Source organism: Erithacus rubecula, assembly GCF_903797595.1.
Source record: "Erithacus rubecula genome assembly, contig: scaffold_180_arrow_ctg1, whole genome shotgun sequence".
Classification (NCBI taxonomy): Eukaryota; Metazoa; Chordata; class Aves; order Passeriformes; family Muscicapidae; genus Erithacus; species Erithacus rubecula.
In genome coordinates, this window is record NW_027636129.1 from 5,918 (window position 1) to 16,285 (window position 10,368).

Here is a 10,368-nt window from a genome sequence, read left to right on the forward strand (position 1 = left end):
TCATCCCTGGCCTCTGCCTCTTCTTTCTAACTAATTTCTCTGGTAACTGCAACACACTTGCCCCCCCTCCACAGCAAAGAAAACCCTTATTTTTTCTTTGCTTGTTCTCACATTTTTGTTGGACAACCTTGGATGCTCTTCGGAATTTCATCCCTCAATCCAGCAATGTTTTGGGTCCGCTACTTTTGTCCTGTTTCCTAGTAATCCACTACTATGGACTGTGCTAGGAAACCCTTGGCTCCCTTTATATTTTGTATCCCAGTTCTTACATGAACCCTGATTCTTATCTGAACCTTTGGTACCTGGGTTCTTTGGTTTTCTAAAAAAATCCTGACCCATTCCTGATTGGTCCTTCAGTGCCTCTGGCCCCCGACGGTTTAAATAAAATCCCTTTGACAAACACCCCTGGTCCCTGACTTTATTTTATATCCCTTCAAGAAGCGCTCCCAGCCCCTTTTTTATTTAGAAGTCCCCTCTTCAATCACTTTGTTCCTTCACCTGCCGCTTGTCTCGTGAGAAGTCAGAACTGAGGTTAGAAGAACTCAGCACTCGGCCCGTAACTGCTGCATCTCAGACAGACACCAGTCACACACCACCCAACCAAGCGATACTCACAGTCCCATGTTCTTGCCTGGATCTTCCTGCACAGGAAATCACAGGTAATTTACTGCAATTTTCCTCGGGGAGCTCAAATTTCTTGCCCATGCCTTATCTTTTGATGAATTTCCTATCCCAGGAGAAGGCAAGAGTCACCCCAGGAGACACCAAAGGTAGGGTGTTTTCCCAGCATCAGTTTTTCTCCCCTGAAAAATGGAAATTCATCACATTGAGATCACAATTTTTTTTATAAATTACAACAATCGGGTAGGTTAATCAATAAGGCAATTTGTTAATTCCATGATAAGGAACGGGCAAGCAGTGCTGGGGATGCAGGGAGTCTGCACTCCACCAACACGTCCATTCTAGCCCTGGTCACTGCCCCTTTTCTAGGCAGGTTCTTGTTAAGTGCTGTCATGCCTACTGTGCTGGGATAGCCCGAACATGTTGGCTGGATTCCAAGCAACAGCGGCTACAAGCCCCCACCAGGGCTGGACAAGGCTTGAACCTGTTCTCAGGTTACACTCTTAGCAAGCAGGTAACAGCAGTAACAAGCCTTCCCATGTTCACACAAGCTTGCATTTTCCTTATACATAAAAAGTGGATACAATTCATAATTATAGTGGCATAAAACACATAACAGCAAAAGCCAGTAATTCACAGCAAAGTCATTTTAAGAAATATAATGAAATTATTATATTTTCCTCTGTCTCATGTCCATGCTTTACATTAAGTTCAATATTCTTGTTTATATTGATCCCATGCTGTGTTTCTATAATGACACAAATCATTATGTAACATCTCACACGATTATAACATTTTCTAGCAGACTTTTTAACAGGAAAACTAAATTCAAAGGTAATCTTTCCATCATTCATGGGCAAAGGGGACAGAAACAGAGCCACAGGCACAGGGGCCACTGTTCAAAAGTTTTCTGGCACTCTCAGGGGTGCAGCGAGGGCCACAGTGGCAACCGCAGTCCCTCCAGTAGCCTGTAATGATTTTTTTTTGTCTCCCCGGCTCACTGGCTGTATCTCTCCCACAATTCCAGTTCGCGGCTCTGTGGCTGCTTTGCTCATTTGTTCCCCGGTTCTTCAGACCGCGCCCCGTGTCTGCTCAGAGGCAATTTCTCTTTTACTTTTCTCAGCTCTCGGCTGTTCCCTCACCCATGGTTCTTGAGACCGCTGTCCCCACAACTCATTTATTCTCCCACGCTCAAAGAAGTGATGTATTTTCTGGTCCATGACCTTTTCTTGTTTCTTGGCATCCTGTGGCTGGCTGTAGCCATAACCTTTCACTACTTTGTATATTCCGTTCCTGAGTCCCTTGGTTTCTTTTGACCCATCACTTACAGCATCCCAGAGAGTTATTCCCAGCCTTTCCCACTCGAGGGAAGCACTCCTGGGGGGCGTTTCCCACTGTCAAAAATACTCTTGGGGGTGGCAAAAAATCCTCTCTCCTGACCCCATCTTAAAAAGACAAGAGTCTTTTTAAGACCTCCAGGTCACACTTCACTGCTCTCTTAGAAAGAATAAGCTGGAGGACATTCAGCATGGCCTGCTCTTCTTTTGACAGTGCCTTTCCCATCCTTCCAGCCCCAGCTGCTCACCTTTCCCAGTGTCCCTGCTGCACTGTACATATTTTTTCCAGAGCCTTTCTCCCAGGACCCTTCTTTCTCCCGCATTCCTTGGAGATGCCCTCCGACTCCCCCAGCGCGGTTCTGCAGCGCCAGTCTCCAACCGAGCCTCCCGCCTGTTCACTCACAGAGCCCTGCAGAGTGCAAAGGGTGCGTAGCTCTGCTTCATTAGCACGGTGTAAATCACTGTGGAGTCACCAACATGCAGGAGCTCAGTACTTGTGAACAACTAACCAGTGTGATTAAGCAGAAGCCACTTTATTGTTTGCATTATGCTCTACTTACACATTCTAAAACTACTGTCCCTGGGATCACGCAGTACTTGATGGGTGCCTCTGTGTTGTCCACGTGCTCTGCTGGCACCTCTCAGGAAATATGATTGGTTACAGTTCAGTGCTTCCAGGCCCTTCTTTATCTTAATTCTTGCAGTCTTCGTATTCTGTTTTCTGCTTCTTCTTTCCCAGATTAGCACAATTAAAGTTTTAGTAGCCTTGACAATTTCCAGAGTGTTTGATAAGAATATCTAAAAATGATTTGGCCAGAGCACTGGCAGGAGCACACTGTAGCCTAAGACGTTCAAATACATTGCTACAGTGGGCACCCATGGGAGCAGAGAGGGTACACATGAGGGGTGCCCTCGGGAAGGGACCTCCAGTCCCAGCCATGCCCCGAGTGTCCCAGCACATTCCCGTAGATGTCCCCACATTCCCGTGGTCGCCCATGGGTCGCTGGCAGCTCTGCGTAGGCCACCTGGGGATCCTGGAGTGTGGTGGCACAGGGAGACACTGTGAGAGACACTGACTGTGGCATCTGGTCATGGGGACACTCATGGGTGACGTGTCGCTTTGCGTGTGTCCCAGCCCAGTTTGCTTGGTGCTCACGACGTGGGTGTACAGCACCTCCCCCTCCTCTGGGGGGGCCGGGGGCTGTGGGGGGACCCTAAGGGAATAAAGGAGATGTGTGGGAGGGAATGGGAGGTCTTGGGGGTTGGGGTCGAAGGCCAGAGTGTAGTTTCAGCTCCCCCCTCACCTTTCCTGCTGCTTTCTGTGAGCTGCAAAGGAAAGAGGGGAAGGGTAACTGTCGGGTCCCCTGGGCCCTGACCCCTCTCTGGAATCCTCAAACCCCACTGCCTCCTTAATTTCCCCCCGGACCCCTGAGAATCCATGGTGATTCCCAGAACATTTAAACCACCCCAGTACCCAGCACTGCATGAAGCCCCAGAATGTCAAGCCTGGCAGGGAGGCTGAATCTCCTAATTCCCCTGGGATCACTGAAAGAACTCCCAAAATCCCTGCAACACCCTCCAACACCACCCCAAATCCTTCAGGACCCTGAGCAACCGTACTGAGCACTCAGCACTTCTGCAGTCAGGGGCTGTGGGTGCCACCCCATCACCCCCACATTTAAATGGCCCCCCCAGTTCCCCAGGGACCCCATTGTCCCCATTGTCACCCACCCATGTTGTACCATCGGTGCCAGCCCACAGCTCCACACACGAGCAGGAGCAGGAAGAGGAGGGACCCGCCAAGGCCTGCGGCCACTGCTGGGGACAGAAGGGACACATCAGGGTCACCTCTCACTGAAGGGCTCCTGCAATCCCAATGACCCCGTGTGACCCCACCTGTGTTCCAGTGGTGTCCAGTGGTTCCCTGTGGTGTCACCTCCAGGGCCAGCTCTGGGCTGAGTGCCCGGAACACGCGGTGCCCGTCCTGTCCCAGCTGGTTGGTGGCCACGCACTGGTAGGTGCCTGAATGTCCCACATCGACAGCCCCAAGCTCCAGGAGGGGACCCTGGGCCACCTCATGCTCATTGGGCAGCCAGGTGAAGGTGACAGGGGCTGAGCCCACCTGCACTGAGCAGTGCAAGGTCACGGGGTCACCTGGGCCCACCTGGAGTGCCGGGGGACCGGGAGTGATGGTGGCATTGGCCACGGGCACTGCGGGGACACAGACAGGGCTGAGGTCAGCGGGAGGTGCTGGCACCCGCTAGGGATTATGGACCAGATGGGGGGATAAGGGTGAGAGGGGTGGGATGGGGAATCCATGGGTATAGTCACTCCCACCCAGAGGGTCCTGCTCACCAAGGATGGGGACATTTAGGAGGACTCTGTCCCTTACAGGTAGTATCCCCAACGTGCTGCATCTCCAGGATTGGAGCAGTGCCCAGTGTCGTGACCAAGGCTCCCCGGTGCCAGGGGAATGACAGGGAACCTGTCCCCACGGCCACCGTGCAGCTCAGCTCCAGAGTGTCCCCGAGTGCCACCTCTCACCAACGGGAGTGCACCAAAAGTGACCCTCCGAGAGTGGGACCCCTGCCGAGTGACACAGGAGGGACTGGGGACAGTCGAGGAGTGGGAGACACCACGGAGTCATGAGAGAATAAGAGAGGGGGAGGATGAGAGAGGAGTGGGGAGCCACCAGTGAGGACGAAGGGGGCCCAGAGATGTGAGTGAGACTTGGAAAGGAGTGGAAGGGACCTTAGAGAAGGATGAGAGATTCAGAGAGGGGAAATCAGGAGAGGGTTGAAGGGAAGATTTTGGGGACCCAGACAGGGATGGTGGGACCTATGGACAATGGAGGGACATCACAGAGGGAGAGCTGCAAACAGGAGGGGGCTGAGGGACCCTGGTGAGGGATGCAGGGAACAGGAGAGGTGATGCAGGGACCCAGGGAGAGAGCTGGGAAAGCAGGAGAGCACGCAGAGGGTTGAGCAGGGATGGGAGAACTGTGGGGGCTCCCCGTGCCCATCCCCACACTCACTGCGCACCGTGACGCCGAGCCGGGAGCTGCTCTTCCGCACAGCCCCCCCTCGGAGCGCACCTCTCAGCTGTAATTCCCTGAGTGGGAGACCCCCACGACGGGCACCTGGAGCTGTGGGGACCCCTGCAGACCCCCCACCAACTGCCCATCCCGGTAGAAGTGGTACAGGAGGGGGGCTGGGGGTCGCAAGGGGCTGTGGGTGCTGAGGCAGCTGAGATTGAGGGGGGACCCTCCAGCAGCGGCACCGTGAAGAGCTCTGGGAAGGAGATGGGGGTGGGGACTGTGACTCTGAGTCCACTGAAAAGTCGCTGTGGGGGTGTCAGGATATTTGAATTCAAGCAGTGGGTGTGCTCACCATGCACTGTCACTGTCACCGGTGCTGACAGTGACATTCCTGAGGCCACCCACCCCCCGCAGCGGTAGCGGCCGCTGTTGTGTAGCTGCAGGGGGGACAGGGACAGCTCTGTGTCCCTGATGGAACCCTTGAACTCCTTCTCATTCTGATAAAATTGCACCCTGGTGACAGGGTTGTTCTGCTGGGCTCGGCAGCGCAGTGTCACCGTGTCCCTCTCCAGCAGTGCCCGTGCTGGCACCTGCAGCACCAGCCAGTCTGTGGGACAGGAGGGTCTCGTCACACTGAGGAGCCCGAGACGCGTCCAGAGTGGGTGCCCATGGCACCGGGGACGTCTGGGTGTAGTATTCACTGCACGGGAGGTTCCCAGGGACACCAGGAGCAGCCCTGTGGCACAGCTGTCCCCAGGTGGCTCCAACCACAGTGGGATGCACTGGGATGTCCCTGTTGCAACAGGAAGGCTGTGAGGCCACCCACACAGTGGAGCCCACCCAGATCTATCATGGAGCCATTCTGAGCGTTTGAGATCCCCCCTCACCATCTGACACCATCAGGGGACGGCTGGGCCCGCTGCCAGGTCTGTCACACATGTAGGTGCCACTCTCGGTGACAGTGAAGCTGTCCCTTCTCTCCTGCCGCAAGCACTGCTTGTCCTTGTACCAGGTGGTGGCACCGGCGGTCCCCGAGCCCTGGCACGTCAGTGTCACCCGGTCCCACAGCACCGCCGGCATCCAGGGGGGCTCCACCAGGAGCTGGGTGCTCTGGGCACCTGCGGGTGACAGGGGACACCAGCCTGCCAGGGCACCACGGGGCTGGGGACAGCAGAGCAGGGACATGACATCCCCTGAGGACTCACCAGCGAGGCCGAGGGTCTGGGCTGGAAGGGAGAAGGGACAGGGCTGGGTGGGGGTGGCTCTGCAGGGATAGTGTGACCGAGGGGGGGAGAGTGAGACTGTCCCCAAAATGTCCCCATGGGGACACCCTTCTTTTAGGAATGTGCTCAAGTACAGTCCCCAATATGCCTGAAGAAGCTCCCAGGGGACATTTTTTTGTCACACGTCTGGGTAGAACGGACACCTCGACGACAGGGACAACACAGCCACCCTGTGCCTGTTCAGGTCACTACCTGCCATTCCTACGGCCACATCCTCATGATGCTTCCCCCATTTTCCCTGTCCCCACAACTGCCCCAGCCTTGTGGAGCCCAACCCCACAGTTCTTTCCCCTGTTCCTGTTCCCATATCCCTGCCCCCACATTCCCATCCCATTCCTGTCCCCTTGTCCCTGTTCTGAGTGTCACACAATGACCCTGGTGACACTGAGGGAGCTCCGGCTCTGTCCCCCACTGGCTCTGTTGGCCTTGGGGACCTCAGGTAACCTCTCAGCCCCCCTGTGCACCCTCCCCACTGCTCTCTGCCTCACCAGGGCCCATCCCCAGGGCGTCAGGCCCGTGCCCGGGGCACTCACCCCACAGGAGCAGCGCCACCTTCCCGGCCATCCCTGTGTCCCCGGCCATGGGCACTGGCTGTCACTCGCTGCTGGGGCCACCTGTCCCCTGGGGGGCGGCTCTTGGGATGAAGGGACAGGAAGCAAGGGCAGGTGTCTTCTCATTGTGTAGGTGGCTCTTGGTGGGGGTAGGGTGTGGACAGGATGGGGGCAGGGTGGGGACATTGTGGGACATGGGGTGATGGTGGGACAGGATGTTGCCAGAATTTGAAGGCTGAGGTGTTGCAGGGAGCCAAGGATGGGTGTCCAGGGCACTGGGGTGCAGGGATGGGGTCCCATGGGAATGGGGGTCACAAGGGTTAGGTGGATTAAAACTCAGTGAAGAAGGTCCCAGAACAACATGGCATCCCAGCTTGGGGGTGCCAGGGCAATGGGGGTCCTGGGGAAATCATGGGCCCCCAGAGAATGGGGGTCCCAAGGCCTGGAACTACCCAGATGGGGGTCCTTGGGAATGGAGATCCTGGAGAATGGCAGTGCTGGGATGGGGGTCCCAGGGAAGGGGGAACATAAAGAATGGAGTCCCCATGGTTGGGTTTCCAGGGGAATGGGGGTGCCAGGGATGGCAGTGTCTGGGCAGGCCAGGGGTCACAGCTCCTTCCCTTAGTGCCTCAGATTTTGTGGTGACCAAGGGCCCAACACTGGGGTGCTAATTTCCTGGGCAGGCATCACATGGGGGTCCTGGGTATCTTCACTTCTGTGCTGTCCCCTGCCATTGACATTCTCCTCTCTCTATTCCTCTTTTTTCCCCTTTCACAATTTTGTGCCATGCCACCTTGCTCCCAGTTCCTGACTCAAAAATCCTGGAGAGCACCTTGGAAAAAACTGGTTGGGGTAGCCCGAGGAAAGGAGAAAAGGGGGTGGAGAGACTCCAGGGAGGGGTGGAGAGGCTGTGCAGGATGGGGGTGTCTGGCTGTGCTCACCCAATACTTTCACTTTCTCTCTCCTGCAGCAGAAGGAATAGGCTGTTTGTGCTGAGTCACACGGGGTGGGTTCTGTCCTGGGGGCACATCCAGGGGGTCCTGCCTGAGGGGATCCTGTCCTGGGGGTGACACATTCTAGAATTTGTCCCAGCGGTGACACATCCCAGTGGGGGAGATCCTGTCCTGGGGGATGGTGGTTCTGGGCAGGGTCCCTGGACACATTCCCTGAGCAAGTCCCTGTCCAGGGTAGGGCACATCCTGGAGACCCCTGTCCCGGGCAGGGGGGCCCTGCCAACCCCCTCTGTCCTCAGTGGGGCACTGTGACCTCTGTGACCTCTGGGGTGCCCCGACTCAGGGTGTGACCCACCCACTCTACACCCCCTCATTGGCTGGCCCCACCCATCTGGGAGCCTCAATCCCCGTTTGGGAACCCTCACAGGTGCAGCACCTCGGCCCCATTGCACAGCCCACCAAGATCATTCTGTGGGTGAAAATCCCCAGCAGGGCTGACTGGGGGTAACAGACATGGGCTGGTGTCAGTCAGGGAAGACACAGACACTCAAAAACACCCAAAACACAGCCCCACACTTAAAACCCCTGCAGGGCCTCAGTGCTGGCAACCAGGAGATGGATGAGACCCTCCCCATGAAACACTTGTGAAGCTCTTGGGGGGCTTCCCCCTCCCTGTGCTGCTCCAAATCAATCGCACACAAGGTTTCTGTCCTCAGGGGTGGGGACACTTTGGGTTTATTTCATTTGTAGAGAAATCCTGTTCCTGATTTTCCCAATCTCGCTCCTCCCCTGCAGGATCTGAGCTGGTAAGAGCAGCTGAGGAATGGAGCCCCAGGCTGCAAGGAGCTCCCAAACTCCTGCTCCTTGAATCCAGTGGCCATCCAAGTGTGGGCCCAGCCATGGCCCAGCCCCAGTGCCCAGGGATGGGCATTGGCCAGCCCTGCTCTGGCCAGCCCCAGGTGGCAGCCAGGACCTGAGGCTCCCCTGCCCCCTTGGCTTTGATTCTCGCAGCTTTCGAGCTGCTGCAAAGGTGAGAATTCATTCTGTGGCCAAAAAAGGCTTGGCTGTGGTTTGCTCAGCCCTGCAAGAAGCACAAAAGCCAGTGTGAACCCAAGCAGTGGCTCTGTGAGGGCCTTTGATGGTTTTCAGAGCAGGGCTGGCTGGAAACCCCCCTGCAGGGGCAGCTGTGAGGTAACCAGTCCGGAAATGCAGCAATTGATCATTTGGTGCCTGTCCCCAAGGCACTGAGAGAGACCCAGAACTGCTGGAAATCCCACAAGGATCTGCTCAACAAGCTGACCAGGACCTTCCTCCTTGAACAAAAAGTGCAGCCCTCTGAAACCTACCAGAAAGAATGATTGGGTTCTGAATGTGGACACCAGTAGAGAGGGAAAAATGTGGAAATATGGAGCAGGGGTTTCACACGTGGCTCTGGGGCACAGGGGTGTCCCAGCAGGAGCAGGGAGTTCCCAGGCAGGGGAATTCAGGGCAGGGTGCAGTGGATTTACCAGGGAATCAGAGCCTGAGGGACAAACGGGCATTTACACAGTTTGCAGTGGAACCAAATGTACCTGGCATTTCCCATCATAGGGCAAGGTCAACACAGGAATCACCTTAAGTTTGGGCACTCCCGAGGTGCCAGGGTCACACTGGGGACAGTGAGAAAGCTCAGGAACCCCAGGACAGAGGTGCCCAGGATGTGCCAGCTCTGGGACAGGAATCCCCAAGGATGTGGCACCTCCAGAACGAGGAGGCCCCTGGGATAAGACCCAGGTGTCACCAGCCCAGAGGAGCCCTTTTCTCTCAGAGCAGGACCCCTCTGGATGTGTCCCCACAACAGAATCCACGTCCTGGCCTCAGTACAAACAGCCTCTTCCTTCTGCTGCAGGAAAGAGAAAGTGAAAATCTTGGGGGAGCACACCCAGAGATCCTCATCCCCCACAGCGCCCCAACCACTACCTGCACACCCCAGTCCCCTTTTCCCCTTTCTGGGATGGCCCATCTCTTACCTGCTCAGGTGTTCCCTGGGATGTGTGAGCCAGGAAAAAGCCCAGGGGTGTGTGGGGCAGAGAGGCAGAACCTCTCAGGACAAGTCTGGGTGCCCCCCTGGCCATGAACACCCTGTGGGGGCTGTGCTGGGCACTGAGTCAGCCAAAATCTGAGACACCCTGTGAAGGAGTTGTGACCTGTGTGCCCACCCAGCCATTGCACATCCCTGTTTCCCCCCGGGAACCAAATCATGATACCCCCGTTCTTTTGATCTCTCCTCCCCTCTCTTGGACAACAGTCCCAGCTCTCCCATTGCCCAGCACCACCATGATCCCATCCCAATGGCTGTTAGTTCCACCACAAACCCCTTCCTGAGGGTCCCTTTTTTCCCCTGACCCCCATGCCCTGGACACCCATCCCTGGCTCCCTGCAACACCTCAGACTCCAAATTCTGGCAAAACTCTGTCCCTACCATATTCCACCATCACCCTCACGTCTCACAAGATCCCTACCCTGCCCCCATCCTGTCCCCACCCTGCCCCCACCAAGAGCCACCTACACGTGAGGACAAGACGTGACCTCGTTTCCTGTCCCTTC

The 10,368-nt window shown here is 56.1% G+C and overlaps 1 protein-coding gene across 2 annotated transcripts; it reads right to left on the reverse strand.

Moving 5' to 3' along the window:
- Positions 1 to 2,907: 2,907 nt before the first annotated feature.
- On the reverse strand, positions 2,908 to 6,900 carry LOC306815668 (low affinity immunoglobulin gamma Fc region receptor II-like). 2 transcript variants are annotated; one of them, XM_079332233.1, is made up of 6 exons: positions 6,812 to 6,900; positions 6,201 to 6,221; positions 5,883 to 6,113; positions 5,348 to 5,602; positions 3,690 to 3,773; positions 2,908 to 3,172 (listed from the first exon to the last, which is right to left on the reverse strand). In XM_079332233.1, exons 1-6 carry the CDS (start codon positions 6,858 to 6,860, stop codon positions 3,111 to 3,113), a joined length of 702 nt encoding a protein of 233 aa, XP_079188359.1. In that variant the 5' UTR covers positions 6,861 to 6,900; the 3' UTR covers positions 2,908 to 3,110. The 2 variants fall into 2 exon arrangements, 1 of the variants encoding a protein (XP_079188359.1); XR_013777435.1 differs by lacking the exons at positions 5,348 to 5,602; positions 5,883 to 6,113; positions 6,201 to 6,221; positions 6,812 to 6,900 and adding an exon at positions 3,855 to 4,033 and having other exon boundaries at positions 3,131 to 3,172; positions 3,690 to 3,776.
- Between the last annotated feature and the right edge of the window lie 3,468 nt (positions 6,901 to 10,368).

What these genes read in the sequence shown, in the direction of transcription:
- LOC306815668 (XM_079332233.1), bottom strand. Translation starts at nt 6,860, where the DNA reads ATGGCCGGGGACACAGGGATGGCCGGGAAGGTGGCGCTGCTCCTGTGG. An exon ending in GGTGACAGTGACAGTGCATG is followed by an intron (nt 3,774 to 5,347) that starts GTGAGCACACCC and finishes TGTCCCCAGCAG; the next exon opens with TGGCCGCAGGCCTTGGCGGG. An exon ending in GCACCGATGGTACAACATGG is followed by an intron (nt 3,173 to 3,689) that starts GTGGGTGACAAT and finishes TTATTCCCTTAG; the next exon opens with GGTCCCCCCACAGCCCCCGG.